Raw genomic sequence first — 27,863 nt, 5'->3', positions numbered from 1 at the left:
ATATATATATATATATATATATATATATATATATATATATATATATATATATATTATAATAATAATATAATAATAATGGAAATATCCCACTCATACCTTGGGTTGGTGCTGAGGCTAGTAAATAAAGTAAAAATCAAAAGCACGAAAAGAAAAAGAAAAAGGCCTATGAAAAATTTGAACGTGAAGAAACCTATGGTCCTTAACAAGTGGTTTTGTGATTGAGAAGGGTTGAGATCTTTGCCTAATTTCTTGTTGCTATATGGATCATCAAACCGGGAATGTCTTCCATGATGCTGTTTTCTTTTTTTTCCTCTTCTTCCTTCTTCTTCTTCCATGATATAAGGATCATCAAACCGAATGTCTTCCATGATGCTGTTTTCCTCTTTGAATACATGGATTCCTGTTGCTTTAATCCATGAGTTCCCTGTCGGAGTACTATATGTAACCTTCACGTGATTCCATTCCTTTTCTAAAGGTTGTTCAAGCAAATTACCATACACTTCTAGATCAGAGAGGTATGTTAGATCGAATTCAAATTTCGTCTGCTCCAACAAATAGTGGCCTCCGCCTGTTTGCCATTTCCCATTAATGCGCACCTCAGGGTGAAAAATACTTAAGTTATCATATTTATTCATATGTATAATAAGAAGAGAAAGAACTCTGGCAGGAAACTTATTACGAAACCAGAAAGAACATGAAGGTCCACTGCTCTTCAGATCAAACCACTCTGGAAAACTTTCTCCTGGAAACTTGAAGTTAGTAGCTTTTCTAGCTTCGTATAGTTCCTGTTAGTCATACATAATTCATAAAGAACTCATTAGCTTACCAACATTAAAAGCACTACGTATTATCAATCAAAAAATTCAAAAGCAAGACAAAACCTTATTTAGCAACATGTCTAAGCTGGTGGAACTCAAAGATATACAGTTTGGTGCAATGAAATATTCTAATTTCGGTGGAAACCCTCTGATTTCCTCAAGATGTTTGCAATGAGTCACATCAAGCTTGTTGAGGTTGTGAAATTCTTTGATGCATTCAGGAAGGTGTTTGAAATTATTGTCCCGTAGAATTAAAGTACGCACTTGTGCCAACCGCATGAAACCTGCTGAAAAGAAGTCATCATCCAGGTTGCAAGACGAGGCCGAAAACCAATCTAACTTTGAAGGAACCACTGAGCCTACGTTATCTTCAGCATCTTCTGATTTTATCCATTGCCACTCCTTGCAATTAGTAACACTAAACTTAATCAAGTTAGGTATCGTAAAAATGCTACTTCGTAAATGAACAATTTCACATGACAAGGATAACTCTTCGAGTCCAATAAGATTTTGAAACGACAGTGGCAATTCTTTAATGGGAAGATCTTGCAATTGAAGTACCCTTATGTTTCCCATCTTTCCTAGTATTTCTGGAAATTTCTCAAGACTGTAACAAAATGAAAGTTCTAGTCTTTCAAGAGTAGGCAAGTTGAGAGGTGGAAAACTCATAAGCTTGATGCATCCTTCCACATTCAATATTTTTAGTTTATTCATAAAACCAACTGAGTTGTGAACTGCAACTAAACTCTCACACCCTTTAAATGAAACTTCCTCCAAATTTCCGAGATCAGACATATCGGGTGTCTGTGTTAAAAACATGCACCAGTCAAAATTCAAGACAGTTAGATTTTCGAACTTCTGCAAAGAAAATAAAGAGAAAAAAAGTTAAGATATATATTTACGTTGTTTTTAATAATTTACAAGATGAGGAAAACACTCTTTAAATCTTGCCTTTGATGAGCCAAGGAATCCAAATGACGTAAAATGACTGTGAAGTAACTTGCATGTCACAAGTTTGTTCGGATCAAAATTTGATGGAAAACAATTTGAAGGGTATCCATGCCATTCCAGTACTCTCAAACTTTTTGGAAGATAATTGGGACCTTTGGAAAATTGACCATTTCTAATGATAAGTATTTTAAGGTTTTTCATCCTTCTGAAGGCGTTGGCATTCCATTCTATCGTTTCTTCTTTCTCAGATATAGACAAATCCAGGCATATGATTTCAGTTTTGCTAGTTCCCTGTTAATGCAAAAGTCACATTCACGAATCAAAAAAATTCACGAGTTAAGAGAACTTTACAAATTGTTAAGAGAAAAAAATTACTATGATGTGAACAGATGATATAAAAATATTAAATCAAGTTAAGAAAGCATATATCAGTGGTCGAAGAAGCTTACTTACCTTGTTTTCTTTTAACACATGAATGATATCTTTCCCTAACCATAATCTCCTACGCTTCCCTGGCTCTTTGGGTGAATTTTGCAGGTCAATTTGTATACCCATGTCCTCAATCAAGTCGTGCATTTCAATTACATCAAAGCATCCACGCCCAACCTTTATGAGAGATTTTTCCACCAACACCCCAACATGATGTTTCATGTTGTTATCATAAAGAACACCAAGTATACGTTCAACTTCTTTCAAACTACTTCCTTTGAAGCAACAGGCGATGTCAAGAAAGACATTTTTTTCTTCTTCCCCCAAACCATCAAAGCTTACTTTAAGTATCTCTAGAATTTCACCGTTAGGAATTCTTTTGTAATGTTCTATCGCAGACTCCCATTCTTCTACACTTTTTCCAACCAAGTTGGAACCTATTACTTCTATAGCCAATGGAAGACCACAAGCATAAGTTACTACTCCTTTCAACACGTCCTCGTAACTTGGATCAAATTTTTTCCTTTTGAAAGCATTCCATATAAGCAATTGAAGAGAATCATTCTCATTCAATTCCTTCACCACATAAGTTCTTTCAATCTCATGAGATTTTAGCAGCTGTTCGTCCCGAGTGGTAATGATAATTCTGCTGCCAGGACCAAACCAATCAGATCTTCCAGCAAATGCTTGTAACTGCTTTCTGTTGTCAACATCATCTAGAATCAAGAGAACTTTCTTTCTACGAAGCCATTGTTGTATCATTGAGGCTCCTTCTTTCCAACTTGTTAAGATGATATTCTTCTCTCTAAGCAGTTTTGAAAGAATGATGCTTTGGAGGTGTTTTAACCCATGTTTATTTGATTCTTCTCTTACATTTTGAAGAAAACATGAACTATCAAAATCATCAGCAATGGAATTATAAACTGCTAGAGAAAGTGTTGTTTTTCCTAACCCACCCATTCCATGGATCCCTATCATGTGGACAACATTATTCGATCCAAGATCCAAAAGTATCTTGACTTCCAGCACCTGTGACGGTAGGCCAACTGGATAAACCGCAACATGTAAAGGAACACGATTAATCACCCTGGAAACCCGTTCAACAATGCTCCCAATAAACTTGTACTGGTATTCATCCCTGTTCCAAACATTAAAGTTTAACTGAGCTAAACTAGAAAACCATGTCTTGATACGTATACTAATTTTCAATAAAATAAAAAGATCGGTAAGGTGGGTACCCATCTTTGAAGTGATAGCCAGAGAAGTCAGCAACTTGATGCAGGGCGATCTTCCATTTGTGTAACTTCTCCTTCTGCCCTTTGAACCTCTTTTGATGCTTAGCCAATGCTTCTTCATAGCTACTTTTCTGATGTCTGACATAAGAAGGATCCACCTTATAAAACACTGGTATAACCAACAGCCCTTTACTATTGCAGTCAAGGATGGTTGCAAGTTCATCCAAGCAGAAGGAGGAAGAAGCATAGTTGTGAGAGAGCACAACGATGGCAATCCTAGACTCTTCAATTGCTTTCTGAAGTGCTGGTGTGATTTCCTCTCCGCTTTGAAGTTCGTCATCATCCATGAAAGTGCGAATTCTCCTGTCACAAAGAGCTTTGTAGAGATAACCAGTGAAACCATAACGGGTGTCTTCCCCTCTAAAGCTGAGAAATACATCGTACGTGAATCTACGGGAACTTGGAGTTGCCATTAGAACAACATATAAACATAAAATTAAACTTTATATAAACATAAAATTATTACAAATTTCCCATAATAAATGTTATGTAAATGGAAAACAATTTTTGATTGAACCTGTTTGTTGTTTGTTGTTAATACTATACTACACGTTCATAGTTCATGCTTTATAAAATGTCAAAAACTGAAATTGCTTATTTTNCCCTTTTGAAAGCATTCCATACAAGCAATTGAAGAGAATCATTCTCATTCAATTCCTCCACCTCGTAAGTTCTTTGAATCTCATGAGATTTTAGCAGCTGTTCGTTCCGAGTGGTAATGATAACTCTGCTGCCAGGACCAAACCAATCAGATCTTCCAGCAAATGCTTGTAACTGCTTTCTGTTGTCAACATCATCTAGAATCAAGAGAACTTTCTTTCTACGAAGTCTTTGTTGTATCACTGAAATTCCTCTCTGCACACTTGCTAAGCTGATGTCCTTCTCTCCAAGTATTTCTGAAAGAAGGACGGTCTGGAGGTGTTTTAACCCATGTTTATTAGATTCTTCTCTTACGTTTTGAAGAAAACATGAACTATCAAAATCATCAGCAATCAAATTATAAACTGCTAGAGAAATTGTTGTTTTTCCTAATCCACCCATTCCACAGATCCCTATCATGTGGACAACATCATCTGATCCAACATCCAAAAGTTTCTTGACTTTCAGCACATGTGACAGTAGGCCAACTGGGTAATCCGCAACATGTAAAGGAGCACGATTAATCACCCTGGAAACCCGGTCAACAATGCTCCCAATAAACTTGTACTGGTATTCATCCCTGTTACAAACATTAAAGTTTAACTAAGCTAAACTAGAAGCATTGTAAACATGGCTTCATACGTATACTAATTTTCAATAAAATAAAAAGATTGGTAAGGTGGGTACCCATGTCCGAAGTGATAGCCAGACAAGTCAGCAACTTGACGCAGAGCCATCTTCCATTTATGTAACTTCTCCTCCTGCCCTTTGAACCTCTTTTGATGCTTAGCCAATGCTTCTTCATAGCTACCCTTCTGATGTCTGACATAAGAAGGATCCACCTTATAAAACACTGGTATAACCAACAGCCATTTACTCTTGCAGTCAAGGATGGTTGCAAGTTCATCTAAGCAGAAGGAGGAAGAAGCATAGTTGTGAGAGAGCACAACGATGGCAATCCTAGACTCTTCAATTGCTTTCTGAAGCGCTGGTGTGATTTCCTCTCCAGTTTGAAGTTTGTCATCATCCATGAAAGTGTGAACTCCCCTGTCACAGAGAGTTTTGTAGAGATTACCAGTGAAACCATAACGCGTGTCTTCCCCTCTAAAGCTGAGAAACACATCGTATGTGAATCTACGGAAACTTGGAGTTGCCATTAGAACAAAGTCCGAAGTGAGATAATTGTTATCTTGTTGGGACTGTAAATGGAATCAAACTTTGAATAAGGAAAAAGTTAGTTTCACACGGATCTAAAAAAAAGCATTCATTTGCCACTACTTTTAATAATATAAGAATATTTATTATGATTTTAAATTAAAAAATAATATAATTATAATCAAAATATTATTGTTTGACTGTGTCAATTGAACGTAATTTGTCGCGTTTTGATGTGTTAAGGAATCACTGTTCTTTGAATAAACATGAAATTCCAAGAGTGAAACGTGAGGTAATGCAGAGTCAACGGTCCTGTTGTACCTTAAAGCACGTGAAACTTTTGGAAAATATTTTGTTTCGATTTTTCTGATTTGCCTCATTATATTGGTCAGTGCAAACAATAGCCAAATAATAATGCTCAACTTATTAACGTTCCTTTATAAAGATTATAAATTATAAATTATAAAATGACGTAATTAAGTAATTTGGTTGGTTCACTTGATTTTCACCTTTGATAATTCTATACCCAATCCAAACAAAACAGTTGAGTTTAAACTGATTTGTTTGATTAAGTTGGGTTGATCTAAGTCATATTCATTCCTAATGATCTCAAACTATTGTTTTTACTACTTACATTCATACGTGCACTTTGATAATTTTTTACAACTACATTTCTTCTAATGTAAAATATTTATTTTTACCTTAAACATCTTACTTAATGTGAATCCTGTGATTGAAATATCTAAGAGATTAGTATTTTTACATAAAGATTTAGAACTTGTTATCTAAGGAATTAAAGACTTGTATGTTTATGATGTTAATGCTTGATTAGGTTAGAAATGTATTGTGTAGAAAATTATATAGAGTTTTGAACATGAAATCCAATCTCAATGAATCATTATTCGAATCATTATCCGAATCAAATTTATAATTTTTATATCTGAAATTTTTATATTTTTTTAACTTGTCTAAAATCAACCATTGTTCATATTCCTTGTTTGAATTAGTAACCACTTGTAATTGACTAAACCAATACAAATCTCTTAGAAAAACTATACTTGAACTTACCATTTATACCACTTGTGTGATTTAGTACACTTGTCAAGCAGTTAATAATTTCCCACAAGATAGTCGTGGAAGGAATGGAGAAAATGGAGGGAGCTCAATTGATCATGGCATAAAGGTGAGCAAGTTAGTGGAGTGCTTGGAGAAGTTGATAGAGAGCTCGAACAACTTAGAAAGGTGCCTTGAGAGCTCCTAGAACTAGGTGAGAGCTCGTTAGAGAACTCGGTGAAGAAATTGTGTATGTTGATAACTCGGATATGGAGAAGGTGTTGGAGATTTGGTTCTTCAAAATCAAGCTTGGGAACCAGACCAAGCTATGACTGGAGTAGTGTTGGAAGAGAAAGTTTAGATGTTGTGCATAGTGTACAAGATTTTGGACACTTGGAGTTACCTTTTTGTTTTGGCAAAAGGAAGTGGATCACTAATTATACAAATGTTGAAAGGGTTCCTAGCTTTAAAGTTAGGTAGTATGTTAGGTTTCAAACTGGTTTGGTTGAACCAAGGTGAGCCTGGAGAGGAGCTCAGCCTGAATCTCAAGGGGTTATAACCAGTATTCATGTTGATGGAGAAGTCAGGGTCACATTTTTTTGTCTTGCAGAATTGTAGATAGGAGATCCTTCAGACCTCGATATTGAACAGATGTTTGAAGTGGGAGAGTGGGTGAGGTTGACAGAAAATGTGAATAATTGGAAATCAATTGGACCAGGTAGTGTTGGTGTTGTTCGAGAAATAGGGTATGAAGGAGATGAATTGGACAAAGCAAAAAACAAGTTGGCAAAAGCAAAGAATAATTCCGCCAACTTTACTGAGAAGTTGGCCACAATGGAAAACAAGTCGGTCATGAACCCAATTGTTACTGTTAAATAAAGGAACCATTTTGACATGGGTTGATGCGGGAAGAAAGATTAAAAGAAGGCAAAATTAAAGTTTATAGAAGAGTTTTGTAGGAATAAACTTAAATTTAAGAGTTATCATATAATTATTGAGAATGGTAGTGGTTATTTAGGACTTCCACATAACTTGGATCAACTTGTTCCGTTTTGAAAGCTTTCCATGTAAGCAACTGAAGAGCATTATCTTTATTCAATGTCTTGACCTTATATGTTCTTTTGACCTGATGAGATGTAAGTGATTGTGTATCTCAAGTTGTGATGATGACCTTGCTGCCAGTGCTTGTGACTGCTCGCATTTGTCAACGTCATAAGAATCAAGAGAACCTTCTTTCTATGCAGCCTTTGTTGTATCATTGAAATTCTTCCATGTTCACTTGCTAAGTTGATATGTCCTTCTTTCCAAGTATTTTTGAAAGAAGGATGCTTTGGAGGTCTTCCAGCCCATGTTTGTTTGATTTCTCTCTCACATTTTGAAGAACACTACACAAAATGAATACCAGCACCAATCCTTTTTACTCAATCACTAACTAACAGTACAGCTAACTTTTCTCACGAAAAGGTATATCATTAAATCGAATCTGACAAAACAGAGGAAACTGAAAATAAACTCTTAAACTGTTAAAGTATTTAGAAAAGTCCCCGGCAAAAATACAGGCCTTCTGTCCATGTCTTAATACTTGAAATTTGTATGGTCAAGGTTAGCAAGAATTTTAACGTTAAGTCATTAGAGAAGTAAAACTAACTCCAAGAAAAATTATGAAGTAAAAAGCATACAAATTTCTGTGCGAAACTTTTGGAAATTCTTTTTTCTCTCTTTCTAATTTGCTTTACTTTTGATCAATGCTGACCATTGTCATTCATTTCATAAAGATTGTACACTGTAAAATCACATAATTAACTTAGTTGGTTGCTTCACTTTATTTTCACTTCTTAATTGGAAATCTGTAGTGATATTTTTGACAACTATATTTCCTGCAACATAAAAATTTGTTTCTACATCAGTGGTATGCTTAGACTAATTGTGAATTTTTCTCACATTTATCATTTACCTTTTTTTCTCAATCAGTCTCTTTTCTCTTTACTCATTCCTCGCGTGTATTCTAACGGCTATGCGTTTATTACTTCATGATTCATAATCTTATAATAGTCATAACAAAAATTGTGAATGTATTCTTGAAAAGTCCGTCCTTGCAGGATCTTGACATTGGACCATTAACTAAGGAAGGTGGGAATTATTTTTTAAACTAAACATGGCTCCAATGTTACATAGTTACGTAATAAATAAGTGAATATTTATTGAAGTTTTCTCCAAGAGTGTTAATAACTAAACTAAGCATGGCTCCAGCCTGTTACATAGTCATGTAACAAATAAGTGAATATTCATTGAAGTTTCGGCCAGGAGTGTTAATATATAAACTAAACATAATGTTACATAGTTATTTAATATATAAGTGCATATTCATTGAAGTTTGTTTCAAGAGTATTAGTAAGTAAGCTTTCTTTTTATGGCTGTAACATCACCTTCCCAAGCATTCAGCTACGATGTGTTCCTCAATTTCAGAGGCTCAGACACACGCCAAGGTTTTACTGGCTATCTCTACAAAGCTCTACTTGACAGTGGAATCCACATTTTCATTGATGATGAGGGCATTCAGAGTGGAAAGATAATAACACCAGAACTCAAGGAGGCAATTGAAAAGTCCAGGATTGCCATCACTGTGCTCTCTACAAACTATGCTTTTTCTTCCTTCTGTTTAGATGAACTTGCAATCATTCTCGACTGCTCCAAAAGGACAGGACTCTTGGTGTTGCCGGTCTTTTACAAGGTGCCTCCTTGTCATGTCAGACACCAGCAAGGAAGTTATGGAGAAGCATTGGCCAGACTAGAGGAAGGGCTCCACCATAAAATGAAGAATTGGAAGAAGGCACTGAAAGAAGTAGCTGACCATTCTGGCTTTCATTTTGAGGATGGGTATCCCTCTTCACCAATCTTTGTAGTTTCTGTTGGATTAAATTTCATTTGTCATTAGAATGGACTCTTTTGAGTGTGTCAAGACATTGATGGATACAACATAAGGCTTTTTAAGTTTTACTTGGTTGAACTTTTTGTTTGAAGCAGAAAAGAATATGAGCACAAGCTTGTTGAGAAGATTGTTGAGCGTGTCTTCAGCTTTATTAGTAATGTTGAAGAAAGATTGAATGTTGCAGATTACCCAGTTGGACTAGAGTCACAGGTCCAAGAAATAAGAAAGCTTTTGGATGTTGGAGATGATGATGGTGTCAACATGATAGGAATCCACGGAATGGGCGGTGTAGGGAAATCAGCACTTGCCCGCAGAGTTTATAATTTGATTACTCATCAATTTGAAGGTTCGTGTTTCCTTCAAAATGTAAGAGAAGAATCAAACATACATGGGTTAAAACACCTTCAAAGCATCATTCTTTCACAGGTACTTGGAATGAAGGAAATCAACTTAGCAAGTGAGCAACAAGGAATTTCAATAATAAAAAATAGGCTCAAGCGAAAGAAGGTTCTCTTAATTCTGGATGATGTAGACAAGCACAAGCAATTACATGGAATCGTTGGAAGTCCTGATTGGTTTGGACCCGGCAGCATAGTCATCATCACCACTCGGGACAAACAACTTCTAGCATCTCATGGGGTTAAAAGAACACATGAGGTGAAGGAATTGAATAAGAGAGATGCTCTTAAATTGCTTAAATTTAAAGCTTTTAAAATGGAAGAAGTTGATCCAAGTTACAAGGAGGTATTGAATCAGGTAGTAACTTATGCTTCCGGTATTCCACTGGCTTTGGAAGTAATAGGTTCCAACTTGTTTGGAAAAAGTGTTCAAGAATGGGAATCTGCTGTCAAACAATATAAAAGAATTCCTAATAATAAAATCCTAGAGATACTTAAAGTAAGCTTTGATTCATTGGGAGAAGAAGAGAAGAGTGTTTTTCTTGACATTGCTTGTTGCTTCAAAGGGTATAAATTGTCAGAAATTGAAGAGACACTTCGTGCTCTTTATGATAACTGCATGAAGTACCATATTGGGGTGCTAGTAGAAAAGTCTCTCATAAAGATTAGTCATGATGAAAGAGTCACATTTCATGACTTGATTGAGGACATGGGTAAAAGAATTGACCGTCAACAATCACCGAGAGAGCCAGGGAAGAGGAGGAGATTATGGTTACAGGAAGATATTATTCAAGTTTTGAAAGACAAATCGGTGAGTGAATGAGTGACTTATGAATGGTTTTGTCTCTCATCCTTTTTCTATCTATTGAATTTTTTCATCACAGTTGTCTTTTTTCTTACAATTTGGAAATTTCTCTCAATACTTTATTCAATGTCTTACATATATACTTGTTGATTCGTGCATTTTGCTATAACAGGGAACTACTGAAATCAAAATTATCTGTCTGCATTTCTCCATATCCGACGTCCAAGTAGTAGAATGGGATGGAATCACAGATATGAAAAGTCTTAAAATACTTATTGTTAGAAATGGTATCTTTTCCCAAATTTGGAATTATCTACCAGAAGGTTTGAAGGTACTAGAATGGAAGGCACAGGTATCCAACTAATTTTCATCCAAAGAACTTTCCATGTGGGAAGTTACCTAATGGTTGCATCACATCATTGGAGTATGGTAGGTTATCCAAGGCAAGTTTGAAGAATACATTTTACTCATGTTGTAAATAAATAAATTCACTGTAAGCTCATGGTAATATTCTAGAGGTGATGTTTCCATGTAAGTTTATTGTTAATGGTATTCAAAGATCTCACTTGGTAACAAAATTTGTACTCATTTTTCCGTGTAGTTTGAAAATATTTTCAGAGCATAGAAAATAGAGGAGAGACACCTCTATTTATAGGAGGTACCACAATTTTATGTACAGGAGACCTACTTGCACAATGTACCATAGATAAGTACTTAAGAATAGTGTCCATTGACACATCAAAAAACCATCTTCTTTTCTCAAATAGCTTTTACTACATGTTTTTGCAGTTTCAATTGTTTCCTTCTAAATGCAAGGATCATAAGGCTGCTGGTTCCTATGAATAATTTCATCATGAAGGAGAAAGACTTAAACCAGTTAAATTTTGTAACTGTAATCTTTAACTTTTCCCATAACACTACATTGGCTACTTTTAGCATTTTTATTTAGTATGTTTGAAAATTTTGTATAAGGAGAATGGTTACCATGATGCTAATTCACTCTTTAGTTGGAACAAAAATAGTTGTGTTTACTTATATGGCTATCTTTCAGATGATGTCTTTGTGTAGCATGACAGCTGGTTTGCTTTAGACTTGAGATGTGGAATTCCAATTCCTCATGTCCTCAGTAAGCCTGCTAAATATCAGAATGCATGGTCTCTCTGTTTAAGCTAAAAAAATGTATTTCATAATTAGATTTTCATAACTAGAGCTCGTTAAATGTGGAGTAAAAATGTTTTTAGAACATCCAGCTACTATTCATATCTTAAACCAGAAATTTATCCTTTTTTTCATTTGTTAGGTTACCCTCCCCTTCTTCAGCAACCTTGTCCTCAAGGTTGAAATTAAAATTAGGATACTGATCTTGGATAGTGAACACATCTTCCCACGTAGCTCCTTCGTTGCCACCTTCCTGCCACTAAACCAGGATCTGTGGTATTTGCTCATTCCCTTGCTGTCGTTGCCTCTTCCCCAACACTCCCACTGGCCAATATGTAGGCCCCTCTGCTTGTAGCTCAGCTGGCAGATCCTTCTTAACCTTCTTTGTTCCCACCACCTTTTTAAGTTGTGACACATGAAAGACTGCATGTATACGTGCATTTTCTGGCAGCTGTAGTCGGAATGCAACTGGGCCCACCTGTTGTAGCACCTGGAAAGGGCCAAAGTATCGAGGGCTAGTTTAGGATGTAAACGAACTGGTATAGATGCTTGCTTATGGGGTCGAATTTTAAGATAGACCCAATCCCCCACTTGAATGTCCACATCTCTTCTCTTCTTATTCGCTTGGCTCACCATTAAATCCTGAGCACGACTTAGGTGAAATTTCAGTTGCCTCAAAGCCTCGTCCCTTGTCATGAGATCTTGTGCGACTGCCTCTACCACTAACTCCCCTGGTACAAATCTGTTCAAGGACGGAGGAGCTCTACCATAGACCGTTTCAAACAGCGTACATCTCGCAGCTCCCTGGTAGCTGGTGTTGTACCAATACTCAGCCCACGGTAACACTGGATGCCAGTTCTTGGGCTGCTCTGAGCAAAAACATCTCAGATATCCCTCCAAAATCCGATTAATTACCTCTGTCTGTCCATCCGTGGCCGGGTGGTAAGCGATACTCATATTGAGTTGTGTCCCCTGCATTCTAAAAAGCTCCCTCCAAAACGTACTCAAGAACAAAGGATCTCGATCACTCACAATTGAGACAGGAACCCCATGTAGCCTGACAACCTCTCGGATAAATACCTCCGCCACCGTTTTGGCCGAATAAGGATGTCTAAGTGCCATAAAGTGTGCGTATTTGCTCAGCCTATCCACCACAACCAATATAGCATCATAACCTTGTGATTTAGGTAGCTTTACAATAAAATCCATGGTGATCTCCTCCCATACTGTTTGCGGTATCGGTAGAGGTTGCAACAAACCTTAGGGAGAAGCTGCCATATATTTGTGCTGCTGACAAATTATGCATCCTGCCACAAAATTGGTGACAGCTTTCTTCATACCCTTCCAATAAAGCGATTGGGCTATCCTCCTATATGTTCTAAATACCCCAGAATGTCCTCCAGTATTCGTCACGTGAAACTCAGCCAATAATTTGGGAATCCAGGTAGATGTTTCGGATATTACAAGCCTGCCCTTGTAGTGCAGTCGGTCATTTTCTAGAGTATACGTCGCATGGCATTCGGGATCCCTTTTAATGTCAGCTATTATCTTTTTCAAAGTCTCATCTCTTTCCACCTCCTTTAATACCTCCTGAAAATCCTGCCAATAGGACCTGGACATCACCCGTAACTCTGCCTCCTCCATTTCTCCTTCTTCCTTCCTTGATAAAGCATCGGCCACTGTATTGGAACTCCCCTTCTTATACATGATTTCAAAATCATAGCCCATCAACTTGGCTATCCAGTTTTGTTGGCTGTATGTAGTAATCCTTTGCTCCAACAGATATTTTAAACTACGTTGATCAGTATGCACCACAAACTTTCTCCCTAGTAGATAAGGTCGCCAGTGTTGGATGGCCAACACCAACGCCATTAACTCTTTTTCGTATACCGATTTGGTCATGGAAGTCTCGGATAGTGCTTTGCTAAAAAACGCAATGGGTTTTTTTCTTTGAGTGAGTACAGCTCCTATTCCCCCTCCTGAAGCATCACATTCAACGTGGAACTCCTGATTAAAATCATGCAAAGTTAAAATTGGTGCTGTAGTGACCGCCTTCTTCAGTTCTGCCATGGCGTGACTGGCTTGCTCGGACCATAAAAATTTGCCTTTCTTCAACAACTCCGTCAAAGGCTTAGCTATTTTTCCATATCCCCTCACAAACCTCCTATAATACCCCGTTAAACCCAGGAATCCCCTTAATGCTTTCAGAGTCTTCGGTTCTTCCCATTCTACCACGGCCTTAACTTTGTCCCCATCCATTTCAACTCCTGCTTCTGAAATTTCATGCCCCAAGTACGCTATCTTCTTTTTCCCAAACTCACATTTCTTTTTATTAGCTATCCAATCACTTCCTTCTAATACTTCCAACACCAGATTTACATGTTCAAGGTGCTCCTCCCAGCTGGCACTGTAAACTAAAATATCATCGAAGAAGACCAATACAAATTTTCGTAAGTACCTTTGTAACAGTTCATTCATCGCATTCTGGAACGTTGACGGTGCATTTGTGAGACCGAAGGGCATCACGAGGAACTCGTAGTGGCCTTGGTGAGTCCTAAATGTTGTTTTGTGTATGTCCTCTTTCCCCATTCTGATCTGGTGATAGCCGCTTTTAAGGTCGATCTTCGAAAAATATGCAGCCCCTCTCAACTCGTCCAGGAGCTCTTCGATGACAGGGATGGGAAATTTGTTCGGAATAGTCACCCGGTTTAACGCCCGATAGTCCACGCCAAAACGCCAGCTTTTATCTTTCTTCTGTACTAGTATCACCGGACTGGAATATGGACTCGAACTGGGCCGTATTATTCCCGCTCGCAGCATGTCAGCCACTTGCCTCTCGATCTCGTCTTTTAACAGATGTGGGTAACAATAGGGACGAACATTCACTGGGTTTTCTCCTTCTTTTAATGGTATCCAGTGCACCAAGTCTCGAGTCGGTGGTAACCCCTGCACTTCTCGAAAAACACGGTAGTGCTTCTGCAGAAGCGTCCCCATCTCTGCCCTCTGTGCTTCTGTCAAATCCACCTCTTCTTCCCGGTCCAGCTCACTCTCCACTCGGCCCAACTCCCAAATAATAAGCCATGACTCAGCATTTGTCATTTTCAACAAAGCGTGTGGCTCCACCAACTGTCGGGTTAGAGCAGGATCTCCTTGTATCACCACCCTTTTACCCCTCGTGCAATACCCCATGGTCATTGCCCTCCAATTTAACACTACTTCACCCAATTTTTCTAACCATTCCACCCCCAATATAGCATCGACTCCGCCTAACTCAAAGAGATGAAACTTCTCTTCAACCTCCGCCTCTCCCAGAACAACGACGACTCTCTCACAGCAACCCCTCGTTATCTTTCTCTGTCCATCCCCCAGACTTACAGTATACGGGACCGTATCTGTAATGGTTAGTTCCAATTCCTCCGCCAACTTCCGACTAATAAAATTGTGGCTGGCCCCACTATCAATGAGGACCAACACCTCCCGGTCTCCGATCTTCCCCTTCACCTTCATTGTTCGAGGTTGAGTTAAACCCCCCGCTGAACATGCAGATAATTCCATCGGTTTAACTTCTTGATCAGTTTCATCATCGCCGGCGTCCTCCTCATCCTCCGCCAATAACAACACTCTCAAGCTCCTTTCGGAACAACGATGGCCCGGTGCAAAAGGACCTCCACATTGAAAAAAACGTCCTTCTTCTCTCCTCTTCAGATACTCGGGGTAAGGCAAGTTGCGCACCGCTCGCGCTCTGTTATCCCCACCTCCAAAGGTACTTCCCCTCCCATTACCTGTTGTCGTCCCCCATTCTCGCCTGTTCGCGCCACTAATCTCCGTCCCCCCCGGCCGATTCACCGATGATCGATCGACATCGCCTCGAACGACCGCTGACGAAACCCGCATACTCGTGGTGTTCGGCCTAAAGCCATTCCACACCCCTCCCCGCGCTTTGACCATTGCATCCTCCACGTCCCGCGCAATTCTCACCGCCACCATGAATTCTTGGGGGTCTTGGATACGAACCTGTCCCTTAACGTTCTCTCGTAAACCCGCGAGAAAAAACCCCAATACTAACTCTTCCGCCAATCCATGGGTTTGGCCCAGCAAGATTTCGAAATTTCTAACGTATTCCTCCACCGTTCCCTCCTGTCGTAGCGTCGCATCTGTTCGAACACGGTTCCTCTAAAACCTCCTCCAAACCGATTCAACAATGCCAACTTCAAACCAGTCCACGAACGATCAATTGCTTTATCTTTCCAAACCTTAAACCAATAACTCACACTACCTTCCATGCTAATGTAGGCAAGTTCCACCTTGTCCTCCTCCGCTACCTTCTGGATGTCGAAGAAACGTTCTGCCCGATTAATCCAACTGTGCGGCTCCATTCCCTCAAACGCCGGTAGGTCCACCCGTTTCCGCCAATTCTGTTGGAAGCTACCTTGATCACGTTTCTCTTGATTATCATTCACTGAATTACTGCTTCCGTCAGACCCTCCATCTTGATTGTTCACTCCTCCTCCCATGAGTCGCATCATCTGCTGCATATCCCGTCGTATCGCAGCGGTTTCCGCCTTAATCCCTTCTACAGTAATTTCAAGGGTCTCCACCCTTCCGTCCATTTTGCTCTCCATCTCCGTCAACCCCTCTCTTGATCCGGTAGGTCGGACCAAATGTTAGGTTCCTAATTCGGGAACCAAAGGTAACGCAAACTAAACACACCAGAAACTTCTGTATAACTCTCGTTGTATTATCCACAAACACAATGCCTGGATACAGCTAGAGAGCTTAACCTCCCCCTACAGGAGTCACGCCTCCTGTACAGCTCACAAAAAAAATAACTGCCTCTTTATTCAATTATTCACCCTTTTATACTACCCATCCCGCCTTTCCTACTGTTATCGCAGTTAGGCTAACTAACTTCTAATTATTCTCTTTTTCCTCTCATATACACGTAACTTCCTAACATCATTTGTTATGTAACTTTGTTCTTTCTCAAACGTAAGTTTAAAGACTCAAAACCCAATTGATGAGCATTAAGAGATCTAGATAACCCTGCATCATTACAAGTCAGTCTGAATCTTTCTAAATCCTTTTAAGTTTCCAGTCCAATTTTAATTGATTCCTATTTCTGCACAAATACAGTGTGTGAATCTTGCTAGTCCACAAACTTTTTACTTTAGCAGCTAATGGTTTTGTGATTCCATACCGATAAGATGATTGTTCAATTTTCTCATGCTAATGGATCAATGAAATGAACATCCTTCATGGATTATGGCATGACTCCTTTAAGTACATAAACTATGACTCCTTTAAGGATTGAGATTTGTTCACAATACACAAGTTTTTGAATTCTGTTACAAAGATTAAAAAAATATATATGATCTAATTCCATCCAGAACCTGACAAAATCAAGGGAAAATCTTGACAGTCAGTTTATGAAAGCCATGTAAAATCTTGAAATGAAAATGGAAATTCTTTTGTGGGAGTGTACTGGAAATTGAGTTCCCATATATTTTCCAGTTTTTTTCTTATATTTATGGAGAACTATCGAGATATAACAGCACGAAAGATGGAGGTTTCAACAGAGGTCAACTTGACCAGTCGAAAACTTCTGACAATATTCAAATGAAAGTTTCTCCACACTTGCTAACCAGATATGTTATATATCTTGGTTAAACCTTTGTATTTGAAAATTTCAAAACTCTTAGATTCACCGACTTCTGCAAAGAAAAAAGAAAGAAGAATTGAATGAATAATCTTACAGTGGATTTATCAATTTACAAGATAAGGAAAATGCACTCATTAAAACTTGCCTTCAATAAGTTTTTCATCTCAATTGTCGAAATACTACTGCAGGGTAACTTGCATATGGCAAGTTCCTTTGGCTGAAAATCAGATGGTAAACAATTTGACGGATATCTCCACCATTCTATCACTCTCAAATTATCTGGGAGATATTCTGGACCTTTGGAAAAACTACCATGTCTAATAATAAGTGTTTTGAGGTTTTGCATATTCTGGAAGGCCTTTCCATCCCATTCTACTTTTTCTTCTTGATCAAATATGGAGAAATCCAGACATATGATTTCAATTTTACTAGTTCCCTGTTAATGCAAAAGGCATGAACCAACCACAGTACAAGAATGTGTAAGACTTTAGTACACATATTTAGGGAGAAATACTACAAAAGAAATAAACAACTATGATGTGAAAATATGATATTCAAAAACCATAAATCAAACCAATCATGAATTTAACTCACCCTGTTGTTTTCTAAAAGTTGTCTTACATCTTCGAGTAACCATAATCTCGTACGCTCACCTGGCCCTNTCAATGATTCCTGTCGGACAATATCTTTACCCATGTCCTCAATCATGTCATGCAATGTAACTCTGTCATAACAAGGTTTTGTACCATGACTAAGCTTAACTAAAGATTTCTCAACCAATGAGTCAATGTAACACTTCATGTTCTGACCATAATGAGCTTGAAGTATATCTTCGACCTCTGCCAATTCATATCCTTTGTAGCAACAAGCAAGGTCAAGGAAAACACTCCTTTCTTTTTCCTCCAAAGAATCAAAGCTTGCTTTAAGTACTGTTTCGACCGGATTACTTGGACATTTTTCTAATTGATGAATGACAGATTTCCATTCTTCTACACTTTTTCCACACAAGTTGGAACCTATTACTTCCAAAGCTAATGGAATGCCATCAGAAAAAGTTACTGCAAGATTCAAGAGCTCCTCATACCTTGGATCAAAGTCATGATTTTTAAAAGCTTTCCATTTAAGCAATACAAGAGCATCCTTGTTATTTAATTTCTTCACCTCATAAGTTATTTGAACATCATGGGAGGCAAGGAGCTGTTCATCTCGTGTTGTGATTATGACTCTGCTGCCACGACCAAACCAATCAGCTCTTCCAACAACTGCCTGCAATTGCTCCTGCCTGTCAACATCGTCTAGAATCAAGAGAACCTTCTTTTTCTGGAGCCTGCGTTGTATCATTAAAATTCCTTGTTCCACACTAGTTAACTTGATGTCCTTCTCTCCAAGTAAATTCTCNAGAATGGTGCTTTGGAGGTATTGTAACCCGTGCTTGTTTGATTTTTCTCTCACATTTTCAATAAAACATGAAGCATCAAACCTTTCAGAAATCAAATTATTATAAACTTCTTGAGCCAGTGTCGATTTTCCAACCCCACCAGTTCCATGAATCCCGATCATGTGGGCACCACCATCACATCCAACATCCAAAAGTTTCATTACCTCTTGCACTTGTGACTCTAGTCCAATTGGATAATGAGCATGATTAATCTTCTTGGAGACCCACTCCACAATCTTCCCAATAAACTCATATTCATAACCAGCCCTGTTTGAAAAAAGGTCTAGTTAGTTTAAAGTTAAATCCTTGTAGAAGTCAAGGTTGATAAAAAATTATTTTTCCTTCTAATTTTAACACGAAATCATAAATCCAAGTGAAACGTAATCTCATTTGCAAATAGAAGAGTGGCAGGGTGGGGTACCCATGGTCGATATGAAAGAAAAACAAGTTAGCTACTTGATGAAGAGCCATCTTCCATTTCAACAACTTTTCCATGTTATGTTTGAGCCTCTCCTCATGCTTAGTCAAGGCTTCTCCAAACCTGCCTTTCTGCAATTGCACCTGAGTGGGATCCACATAATAAAAGACTGGTAAGACCAGCAGTCTTTCTCTATTAAGGCAGTCAAGAATGGTTGCAAGTTCATCTAAGCACCAAGTGGAAGAAGCATAGTTTATAGAAAGCACAGTGATAGCAATCCTGGACTCTTCAATTGCTTTCACAGTTGTTGGTGTAATTTCCTCTCCTGTCTGATGGTTTTCATCATCAATGAAAGTGTGGATTCCACTGTCATTAAGAGCTTTGTAGAGATGGCCTGTAAAACCATAGAGTGTGTCTATGCCTATGAAGCTGAGGAACACATCGTAGCAGAATGCATCTGAACGTGACTCCAGTCCAACAGGGTCATTTTTATTTATAGCAGATTCCCATTCTTCTTCAAAACAACGGAAAGCAAGAAGCATAAGTTACAACATGATTCAATTTCTAATCTTAAAGGAACCGACAAAAGATCTAGAAGAGAGATATGAGTTCCAAATATAGTCAAGTCAATAAACTAGTTTGTTTAAAATCTCTTTCTTTAATCTCCGAAACTCTCTAGTCATATTCAGGTTGTGTCAAATCATGTAGCTTGTAATGATTGAAACGGAAACAAAATTATAAATCATCACTTAATAACCACATCATCTCGTTAACAAAAAAATTATTATGTATTGAATAGACTACAAAAATTTATTAAAGTTTCTCAATTTTATGAGAGACTTAAAACATGATTCAGTCTTAATATTATTATAACACGGATTTGTAGACAAATGTAAACTTTGTGAGTTTTAGTATATTTAAGATGTGAATTAGGTACATATTTTTTTACTCATAAAAGTTTAATATAATTTTGTTATTATTATAATAAGTAATTTAGAAATTAGAAAAACAACTCTTTATATAAAANATAGTAAAAATAGCTTATAAGTTATTCCAAAAGAATCTTTTTGTTTTGAAAAATTATAATTTTCTCCTATGAAAATTATTACCATCCAATTTCACTTGAGTAAATAAATTTATTTTAAAAAAAAATAAAAAAAATGAAATATAGAAAATATAAAAAATATGTTTTCAATTAATGATAAGTAAAAAAGACAAAAAATGAAATAAATTTTCTTTAAATTTTTAAACTTTAATTTTAACATAGGAAGAAAAAAAATATAATAACAAAAATAATAATAAAATAAAATAGTTCAATTTATTTTGTGAGTCCAAAAATTCAAAAGTTTTATACATATCCTTATTCTCCCTCCTTGTTTTACACCCCTGAGAAAACATGTCACAAGAAAATAGTTTAAAATCTCTAATTTTCAAGAAGATATGATTTTGATAATTAAAATCAATGTCTTGATATGATTCGCTTCATCGAGTTTCTTAGTTAGAGAAGGATATGATCTTAATAATTTGAAACAATACACCTGATAATAATTAGAATCAATATTTGAAATATTATATTTTAATTTGATTTTTGTAATATCAAGACCAATTCCTTTCTTATATTATTCATTTATAATTAAGACTAAGATCACAACGCATGCATAAATACAACCTATATATCATATGAAAAAGGGACACACATATCTTCTTCCCCAAAACTCTATTTCATTTTTCCTCTACACACTATCATTTCATACCTTTTCTCTACACATTAAACTTCATTCTTAATCTCGTCTTTATCACCATTCATCCTTCGTCAGTACCCCTAACATCATCATTGCCATGTTATGTGTATCTTTATAAAACAATTGTTTTGAGTGGGGTCTCCTATATCATCATTCTCTTAACATTTCTCAAGGTACACACAATTTTCTTTATTCCATTTTTGCTACACTATTTTGCTCACTTTCCATTACACTATTTTACATTTGTGTTTCATATATTTTCAAACTTGTTTTCCTTCTTAAAAAAATATAAAAAAAACTATAAAATTATAAAAAATGAGAACTTGTGTAATTGTCTACATCATTCTAGTCCTTTTTAAAAAAAATAACTGAATAATGTTTTTTAAGGTATAAGTACTTGTATGATCATCCACATCATCTTAGTACTTAGTATTCTTCTTTTCAAATAATTAATTAATGTTTTAAATGTATAAGTACTTGTGTGATCGTCGCATCATCATAGTGCTTAATACCTTCATTTTTCTCCACTGTATTAAAATACAAAAAATATTAAATTTTCAAAAATAAAAATATAGTTTTATCCACCACTTGTTTTTATGTTTGTAAGACCATTCACATTGTACGACATCTTTTTTTTTAAATAACGATTCCAAAATATAAAAAAAAATATATAAAATTTTCAAAAAATAAAAAATATCAATATTTTCAATAAAAAAATGGGTCAGAACTACGTAATCCTTGATTTTTCATCATGAATGAAGATATGTAAGAACAAGGTCAGTCCTTATCGAGTTCATTTTTCAAAAATTCAAAACAATCCATAATAATTTTCAAACAAAATTTTAAACAGTTTTTACATATAAAGAACTATAAAACACTAATTTCTCATTTCGAATGAAAATACGTAGTAGCAAGGTCCATTCTTGTCGGGCCCATAAAACAAAAAAAAAATTGTTTCTTTATAGTGTTATTCTTGGGGAAACTTAAACATTTTGAAACCACATCAACTTCATTGATTTACTTAAAGGTATTACCTTAGGGCAAGCATGGTAGGATTCTAATACCTTGCTTATGCTTCATCGACTCCCGGACCCAAAATCTGGTTCTTGTAGATCATGTCTTATTTTATGGTTTTCCATGGCCTTTTCATAATAAATTACGATCGCGAATCCAAAGCCTCTTCCTTAAATCCGTTTTTTCCAGTTTGACCTCCCATCGTGATTTTGGTTACGACAAATGGTGACTCTGATAATGCTAATTCTTACCATTATCTAAGCATCATTTTAGTAGCAAAATCAACTCTTTTCTAACTTGAAACTTGCTCAAATCCTCTCTTTTATCTAGTTTTAGTATTCATCTATATTTTGAGCTACATTACGTAAATAATACTCTAATCCCTTGTTTTTGATCTATTTCGATGTTAGGAAGATCCTCCATTACATTGAAGAGCCTCAGCGATCCAGGAAGCCATTGCTGTAAAAGTCATTTTCGCTTAAGCGAGAATAGTTTAGCTTAAGCGAAAATGACTATCTTCTCCAAGAAGTTTCTTCTCGCTTAAGCGAGAATAATTTAGCTTAAGCAAGAATTCGGGCAGTATATATACTCACGAGGCAGAAAGAAAAAGGGGTCTTTGGTTCTTTGGAGGTGCGATTTCACGGCTGGAGCTCATGGAGGGCGCGAGGAGCTTGTGGGAACATCTCCTCCTCTTCCTTTGGGTCTCCTTCTTCTTCCATCTTTCATGTTTGTAAGCTCTAGGGTTCTCCATGGAAGTGGAGAACCAAATCCATCTTGTTAGGGTTAGATGTAGCTTATAAACTCTTGTGTATTTGTTGAATGATTTGATTATATATATGCCTTTTCTATCAATTACTAGTATTCTTGTTTCCGATCTTAAAGCTTGCATGTAATGGGAACGTTCATGACTTGATTTTGGGGTTTCATTGAGCCAGGGATGGGATATGAAATCTTGAACTGAAACAAGGGTCCTTGTGGTTCATTGAGCCAGGGATGGGATATGATTCACATGTTGTCTTAGATCCTAGTTCTTAATGCGGGTTTGCTTGTTAGATTTTCCAAGGGATTGGAGTTTGATAAGGAAAACCTAGGCTCTTTCACCTAAGGGATTAGGGTTAGAGTGTTTTAGTGGATTGACTTTAGTAAATTGATGGAGAGGAGATAAAAGTGGTTTTACACAAGAGTAAATTGGTGAAATCTAATCTTAACATTGACATTTCATTCCATTTCTAGTCCTTCCATTTCTAAGTGCCTTCAATACCAAAGTTCAACCTTGTAATTACTTGTGAATTTATCTTTTAGCACATATTCTTAAATGAATGTTATGTTCTTAAGTCTTAATGAGTTTTTAATCACACAATTCTCTAGTATTACGAGTCTCTTGGGAAAACGATATCTGGTCTTACCAGTTTTATTACTTGAACGATTTGGTACACTTGCCAATGAGTCTAACAGACTCCATGGTGGAGAATCAGGCCTATGTGCAAATTGATATTGTTACTCTTTAAATATTTCTTTTCCCTTTATTTTTCCATATGATTGGTTCTTGTTCATTTTAATAATTTATCTATATTCTTGTTTTTTTATATTGGAATAAATGTACGATGCATATCACGAACAACACCCTATATCTGGGTCTAAATGTAACATAGAATTCGATCGATTGTGTAGCAAAGTCACTTGGGACATACTTCCTATTTAGCGATCGTGAGAACCCCTATCAGAATCTATTTTTTTCATTTGTATTTTCATATCTAGTTGCGCCTCAACTGTTGTGGAAGTGTTATGAAAAGATTCACAACTCTAATGGCCTTAATCTTTAAGTTTAAGGAACAAACCTTGTGATTAAATATATTTGACCTTATAACTTTAAGCAACCAATCTTTGGTAAGGCAAAAAAGGGAGATTGTAACATCCCAATTTGGGATGCCATGATTATGAGTAAAAATTTAAAATTTCTAAAACATAATATTATTGTAGAAATCCAAATTCAATAAGTCTTTACAATTAGGCAAAAATAAACCAAAATTCCAATGAACTACAAAATCAAACTCCAAATAAAATCGTTTATTTAAAACAAAACCCTAAGTTTCCTAACTCTCACAATAAGCTCATCATGTTATTCAACAACTGAGTTATTTGCTTTATAATCTACTCTCATATAAAAACAATCATAATAGGTGGAAACCACAACCACAACATGTAAAGGTGAGCTAACAGAAAACAATACAAGATACTACACAATAATGATAACTTTTTGGCAAGTATACCAAATCGTTACAAGTAATTCAGTAAATAAGTAAAGTATCGTTCTCTTAAGGGAATTTGAGTCACGTTATTCAATCAAGATTAATTATCAAAATCAATTACTGATGATAACATTTGATTTCAACTTTGGAAAATAGCATGAAATTAATAATGTAAAAATTTAAGATTGTAAAATTGGAATAAATATCACTAAAATTAGTCTTAGACCAACATTACAGTATCATCCTGAACAACATATGTTCACTGTTCAAGCATTCACATTAGCGTACCTTGATTTAATTCCTTAAAGCAAGTTCTAAAATTATCTATTAAATTATTAATTCCTTAATTCATTTAACAAATAACTTTACATTAATTTCAGATGTTAAGAATGACCAAAAGCACAGAAGTTATTCCTTAATTAATTTTAGTTGCTTTTCTTACGTTCCTGTTCCAAAAATCCTTTCCAGTACCAAAGATCATTTAAAGAAAAGTATACTTCCGTATAATCTTAAGCCAATTAAGAAAAACACAAGAACATAGACATATATTGCACATGAAAATTACATTAATGTAAAGTCATACAACTAATTCCAATGAACAGAAAAATTAGCCTCTCCTAGACATCTAGAACATACTCTTTACAACAATTCCTTGCAAAAAGCGAAATCTTGATGCCTTGAAGTGTCTCCTGATCATCTCCTGAATTTTTTCAGTATTTTTCGTGCTATATTTCTGTCATAAGATAGTTTCCGTCTTTCTGTCACGTCTTTTAAACCAACATCATTTAATTAATTCGCTCAACACATTGGTGTGTATGCGCTGCGCGAATTTCTTAATTGCTGCTCTTCAACTGATGACATTCGCTCAACGCATAGTACTAATGTGTTGTGCAAATGGCTTCCATCTAGCACTGCGTATTATGGCTTGCGCTTAGTGAACACTGGTGCAAAAACAACGTATAACGTCACACGCTCAACGTCCAACCACTGAATAGCCAACGTTAAAAATGACCGGTAACATTTTTGTAAATAAATGCAATTGTAGAACGTCGAATTGTATGGAATTCGACGTTATATTATGGTAATTATTTAAATCAGCGCTTCATTCTCTTTCTTCTTTCTTTTAAACCACCAATAGTACGTCGAATCTGTAGGGGCTTTGACGTATTATTTGTCAGCCAGAAGCCAAAAAGTAATCTCTTTTAATTCTTTTTTTCTTTTTTCTTTTTTCTTTTAATCCACATATAATACGTCGAATTATGTAGGGGCTTCGACATATTATTTTTCAGCCAGAAGCCAAAGAGTTACCCTTTTTAATTCTTTTTCTTTTAAACCACCAATTATACGTCGAATCTATAAGGGCTTCGACATATTATTTGTCAACCAAAAGTTTCCCCTTTTTAATTTGAGCGAGAGATTGAAAATTCATTCACTTTATCTTAGCGCGCAGGACCTTCTTCTCTTCTCAAACTTTTCTCGAACGAAGTTTGATGACCATCACATGTAATCTTTCTTTCATTTGATACAAATCCATGTTAATTAACTACTTTATGTATGATTTTCGTTTGTTTTGACCGATTATTTTCATGTTCTTTGTACTTCATAGGCGCATTATGCTTTCTCTCTCACTAGTAGAAACACTTTATTCTGACGAACCCACTAAAGGTTAGTTTTCGTTTTCGTTTTAAAGAACTTATTTGTTGAACTTGTTTGTTGTTTTTTTTAACTTATTTGTTTGTTGTTATTTGGTTGAATTTGTTTGTTGTTGTTTGATTGAACCTGTTTGTTGTTTGTTGTTAATACTATACTACACGTTCATAGTTCATGCTTTATAAAATGTCAAAAACTGAAATTGCTTATTTTTCTACTATTCATGTCTCTAGAGTTGTAAAAAAGGATCACAATTAATTAAAAAAGATAAAAGAATTTATTAATGTCGTATATTGATAAAATTCGACGTTAAATTTAAGGTCGAATTTTTTAAATTCGACGTCAATTTAACGTCTCTCAATATGATGTCGTTCTTGAATTTGACGTAAATGGTCCAAAATATTCGTCGTTATACGCTGTTTTTGTAATAGTGGCCTTATGACTGACAACATGTTAACTTCCCTGTACAATAATTACAGAACTTTTTACTTNCTATTATAACTTTTCAATGAGTAACAACATGAATAGTTACAAGATTGAGCTCATTTATAAGTGTGAAAACAACTCTTTTTCACACTTATCAACTCCCCCAAACTTGAACTATTTCATGGCATCATGAAATCACCAAAGAAAATAAACATCACAACAGACATTTGACATTTTGTTAAAATGACTATGTACATCAAAAAAAATTATTAGAAATTTCCCATAATAAATGTTAGCGTACGGGGAATGTAAATGGAAAATATCTTTCCCGGTCTTTCTTATTTGCATCATTATATTGGTCAATGCAAACAATAGCCACACAATAATGCTCCACTTGTTAACGTTCATTTATATATAAAAAAATGACGTAATTAATTAAGATGGTTGGTTCGCTTGATTTTGACCTTTGATAATTCTATACCCAATCCAAACAATTGAGTTTAAATTGATTTGTTTGATTAAGTTAGGTTGATCTAAGTCATTCATTCCTAATGATTTCAAACTATTGTTTTTACTACTTACAGTCATACGTGCCCTTTGATAGTTTTTGCAACTACATTTCATGTACTGTAAAAAAATTATTTTTACATTATTCGTTTCCGATAATTGTGAATGTTTTTTAATTTCAATCTTTCTTCTCTTTGGTCATCTAAAAGCTGATTATATGTTTATTGTTACATTATTTATAATTAATTTTCTATAATAGAAAAAGGTATAAACCTTCAATATATTATTAAAGCACGGGAGTTTTACTTTCATCCAGTTTATAGAAATAGTAAAAATAGCTTATAAGTTATTCCAAAAGAATCTTTTTGTTTTGAAAAATTATAATTTTCTCCTATGAAAATTATTACCATCCAATTTCACCTGATTAAATAAATTTATTTTTAAAAAAATAAAAAAAATGAAAAATGTAAAATATAAAAAATATGTTTTCAATTAATGATAAGAAAAAAAAATTCTTCAAATTTTTAAACTCTAATTTTAGCACAAAAAGAATAAAAAATATAATAACAAAAATATTAATAAAATAAAATAATTCAATTTGTTTTATGAGTTCAACCGTTCAAGGGTTCTATACATATCTTTACTCCCTCTTTGTTTTACACCCTTCAAGAAACATGTCACAAGAAAAAAAATAGTTTGAAATCTCTAATTTTAAAGAAGATATGATTTTGATAATTAGACTAAATAGTTATGATAATAATTAGGATCATATCTTGATATGATTTGCGGGTTTTTAGTTAGAGAAAGATTATGATTTGCGGGTTTTTAGTTAGAGAAAGATATGATTCTAATAATTTGAAGTAATATACCTGATAATAAATAGAATTAATATCTCAAATATTATATTTTGATTTAATTTTTACAATATCAAGACCAATTCCTTTCTTATATTGTTCATTTATAATTAAGATTAGGATTACAAAGTATACATAAATACAACATATAGTATGAAAAGGGGACACACATATCTTCTTTCCCAAAACTCTATTTCATTATTCTCCTACACACCATCATTTCGTATCTTCTCTACGCATTAAACTTCATACTTCATCTCATTTTTACTCTCAAAA

At 35.5% G+C, this 27,863-nt stretch overlaps 3 protein-coding genes and 2 pseudogenes across 3 annotated transcripts in view; 1 reads left to right on the top strand and 4 right to left on the bottom strand.

Moving 5' to 3' along the window:
• LOC106756940 (TMV resistance protein N-like) overlaps positions 1 to 832 on the bottom strand; it is an 8,659-nt gene extending 7,827 nt beyond the window's left edge. The window contains exons 1-2 of the mRNA XM_014639538.2: positions 827 to 832; positions 191 to 785 (exon numbers count right to left, since the gene is read on the bottom strand). Coding sequence (XP_014495024.1) covers positions 191 to 785; positions 827 to 832 — 601 coding nt within the window. The remainder of the gene's footprint in view (positions 1 to 190; positions 786 to 826) is intronic.
• On the bottom strand, positions 814 to 3,906 carry LOC106771000 (annotated as a pseudogene).
• Positions 3,907 to 4,087: 181 nt separating this feature from the next.
• LOC111241413 (TMV resistance protein N-like) lies at positions 4,088 to 5,316 on the bottom strand. The gene is made up of 2 exons (XM_022779288.1): positions 4,820 to 5,316; positions 4,088 to 4,712 (listed from the first exon to the last, which is right to left on the bottom strand). Exons 1-2 carry the CDS (start codon positions 5,287 to 5,289, stop codon positions 4,088 to 4,090), a joined length of 1,095 nt encoding a protein of 364 aa, XP_022635009.1. The 5' UTR covers positions 5,290 to 5,316.
• Positions 5,317 to 8,750: 3,434 nt separating this feature from the next.
• Positions 8,751 to 11,094, top strand: LOC106767712 (annotated as a pseudogene).
• A 5,813-nt stretch (positions 11,095 to 16,907) lies between these two features.
• LOC106756920 (TMV resistance protein N) lies at positions 16,908 to 19,968 on the bottom strand. The gene is made up of 4 exons (XM_014639521.2): positions 19,149 to 19,968; positions 17,884 to 18,994; positions 17,435 to 17,725; positions 16,908 to 17,341 (listed from the first exon to the last, which is right to left on the bottom strand). Exons 1-4 carry the CDS (start codon positions 19,685 to 19,687, stop codon positions 17,294 to 17,296), a joined length of 1,989 nt encoding a protein of 662 aa, XP_014495007.1. The 5' UTR covers positions 19,688 to 19,968; the 3' UTR covers positions 16,908 to 17,293.
• Positions 19,969 to 27,863: the final 7,895 nt, after the last annotated feature.

Source organism: Vigna radiata, chromosome 1 (genome assembly GCF_000741045.1).
Source record: "Vigna radiata var. radiata cultivar VC1973A chromosome 1, Vradiata_ver6, whole genome shotgun sequence".
NCBI lineage: Eukaryota > Viridiplantae > Streptophyta > Magnoliopsida > Fabales > Fabaceae > Vigna > Vigna radiata.
This window is presented reverse-complemented; position numbering and strand designations above follow the sequence as displayed.